The sequence below is a fragment of the Microtus ochrogaster genome, chromosome 10 (genome assembly GCF_000317375.1).
Source record: "Microtus ochrogaster isolate Prairie Vole_2 chromosome 10, MicOch1.0, whole genome shotgun sequence".
Taxonomy (NCBI): Eukaryota; Metazoa; Chordata; class Mammalia; order Rodentia; family Cricetidae; genus Microtus; species Microtus ochrogaster.
Window position 1 is genome coordinate 74,067,828 of NC_022016.1, and position 3,073 is coordinate 74,070,900.

The 3,073-nt window shown below is 48.6% G+C and overlaps 1 protein-coding gene across 1 annotated transcript in view; it reads right to left on the reverse strand.

Annotated features, from left to right (window-relative positions):
- The window catches only part of Mroh7 (maestro heat like repeat family member 7), a 55,666-nt gene that overhangs the window by 35,803 nt on the left and 16,790 nt on the right, over window positions 1–3,073 (reverse strand). The window contains exon 3 of the mRNA XM_026782290.1: window positions 850–914. Coding sequence (XP_026638091.1) covers window positions 850–914 — 65 coding nt within the window. The remainder of the gene's footprint in view (window positions 1–849; window positions 915–3,073) is intronic.

Sequence of the window (3,073 nt, forward strand, 5' to 3'; positions counted from 1 at the left end):
TTCCAGGACAGGCTCCAAAGCCACAGAGAAACCCTGTCTCGAAAAAAAAAAAAGACTTTTATTTAGAACCTACTTGCCAAGCACTACTCTGCCTCCTGAAGGCTCAGTTGTAACACAAACAAAGATAGATTCCTGGCCTTCTTTGGAAGACTTTAGTGGGAGAGACTGCTGGGGTCTGAATCTGAAATGTTTCCCACATGCTCCGTCTGCAGCTGCTAATGCTGTAAGGAGAGACTGTGGATCCTTTAGGCTGCACGGCCTGAATGGAAGAAGTCAATCTCTAGGGAACAGTGTTAGGGGTATGGTCTGCTTCCTGCCTCACCATCGGTGCTTCCTGGTCTTCTAGAAGTGCGGTATCTGCCACACACTCCCACAGCCATAAACCGACTGCTCCGCCCCGCCTCCCCCTGGGATGACTGACACCCTCTGAATCCGTGAGCCAAATAAACCTCCCCCCCCTCCCTTGAACTGTTTCTGTCGGGTCTTTTGGTCACAGTGGTGCAAAGGAAACTGAAATGGGGGTGGATGAGCAACAAGAGGAGCTGGTGACCAGTCAGCGCATCAGGTAGCGCAGAGCTCCCTAGAGGGAGCAGAGATAGAGCAGAGGGGTGGGCGGGGCCAAGCCAGGACTGGGTGTGGTGACGTGTACCTGGTGTCCCACCACTCAGGAGGCAGAGACAGGAGGATTGCTACAAGCTCGATGCCAACCTGTTCTACATATCAAGTTCCAGACCAGCTAAGGTTAAACAGCAAGACTCTACCCAAAAAGAGGATGGGCAAGGAGGGCAGGATGGGAGGGGGGAAGGAGAAGGGAGGGGACAGAGGGAAGGGACCGACAGTTGAGCGTACCAGAGCTGTTTTGTTGCCATCGTCTCTGTCCTCTGGCACGTTGACCTTCCCATCTTCAGAGGTTCCTGCAGGTCATAGATTCGGTGAAAGAGGGAAAAGTAGAGCATGGTGTACCCAGGAAGCCATCTTCCCATCTCTCCTCCCCAGTGGGTCTCTCCACTCCTCACTCTCTCACCAGACCGACAAAGCTTGGAAAATGTAAATCAGCTCTTGCGGTGGACTCCCTTGAAGCCTTCAGTGAAACTCCTTGTCATTGATCGTGTGTTGTGGCCCTGCCTGGTCAGTCTCCCTGTCCACCTCTCCAGCTTTATCTCCCCTGCTCTCCTCCATTCCCAGGTCTGTCTCGACTGGCCTCTGTCCAGTTCCAGGCAAGCTTCTGGTCAGGTGGTTTTCTCTACTCCAGCCACTATGCCCTAGGGATCTCGTTTTCAGGCCTCACCCTGCCTGCCACACCTCTCAAAGGCCTCTCCTGGCCTCCGGGATAAGAGAAAGAACGTGTACCGCCCAGAACAGGCTGTTTGTGTCCTTCAGGGCTTATCCCTTCGAGAGACCCTTGTTACTGTGGCTGAGTGCTGTTTTCTCAGCCCAGATCCCTTGCTTTACTTTGGGTGAAAGAGCCCCTTTCTTTCCTGTAGGTTCCTATTCCCAGCAATTAGGTAAAAACCCCACCCATTCTCCTTTTCAAAGAGGGATTGGTCTGCAATCCAAGCTTGGCCAATTAGAGTGTCCCGTTCCCCTAATTGACAGGACCAGGGATGGGTACTTAGCTGATGAGAGCCAATAAATGCCTTCTGTTTAAGGGGACGCTGAAGAAGAACAGATCTCTATCCATCTGAGGTCAAAGCCCCCAGGGTCTGGGCGAGCGGGGATTCAGGAGGAACTTGGTCTAGCTGCCAGAGGATGCAAGAGGGCTAAGCCAAGGGGAAGAGAACACAACTGGTCCAAGACATTGGCTTCTAACTACTATTTCTCCACTGAAAACAGAGAGGCTCCTGGGAGGAAAGGCAGGTCCCAGGAAAGTCTAGGTTGAGCCTGGGACTCTGGCCCCAGAAAACAAGGAGAGCTCCGAGGAGAACGGAAGAACACACATGTTTACCTGGAGGAAGTTCTGCTGCGGAAACTAAGGAAATCTTATCAACATAACTATGATAGCAACTGGTTTATAACCCTTAAATAAACTAGAAAACGACACAAATAAATGTACCCATAACTTGAAAATTTAGATGAGCGGGATAATTATGTGTGTACAACGCCCTCCCTCATCACAAGATATTACAAGGGAAAAACAAGGCTTCCCGGTGTAGAACCTCAGCACAGCCCTCCTGCCAAGAATCAAAACCAAAGAACATTACTCAACTTCATATGGAAAAACAAAAAGCCCAGAATAGCTAAAACAATCCTGTACAATAAAGGAACTTCCGGAGGCATCACCAACCCTGACCTCAAGCTCTACTATAGAGCTTTAGTAATAAAAACAGCTTGGTATTGGGATAAAAACAGACATGTAGATCAATGGAATCAAACTGAAGACCCTGACATTAATCCATGCACATATGAACACCTGATTTCTGACAAAGAAGGCAAAAGGGGACAAGGGAAAAAGAGAAAATATCTCTAACAAACGGTGCTGTCATAACTGGATGTCAACATACACAAAACTCAAGTCCAAAGTCAGGCGGTGGTAGCACACGCCTTTCTTTAATCCCAGCACTCGGAAGGCAGAGGCAGGTGGATCTCTGTGAATTAGAGGCCAGCCTGGTCTACAAGAGCTAGGTTCCAGGACAGGTACCAAAGCTGCAGAAAAACCTTGTCTCGGAAAAAAAAAAAAAGGCAAAACAAAAACAAACAAAAAACCCTCAAGTCCAAGTGGATCAAGGACCTCAACATAAAGCCAGTTATACTGAACCTGATGAAAGAGAAAGTGGGAAGTAGCCTTGAACACATTGGCACAAGATACCACTTCCTAAATAGAACACCAGGAGCACAGACACTGAGAGAAACAATCAATAAATGTTCAATAAGACAAAATGCAGCCTACAGAATGAAAAAAGATATTCATCAATCCCACATTGGACAGAGGGTTGATCTCCAATATATATAAAGAACTCAAGAAACTAGACACCAGGCCAGGCAACTTTAATTCCAGCACTGGGGAGGCAGAGGCAGGTATATCTCTGTGAGTTTGTGGCCAGCCTGGTCTACAAGAGGTAGTTCCAGGAAAGGC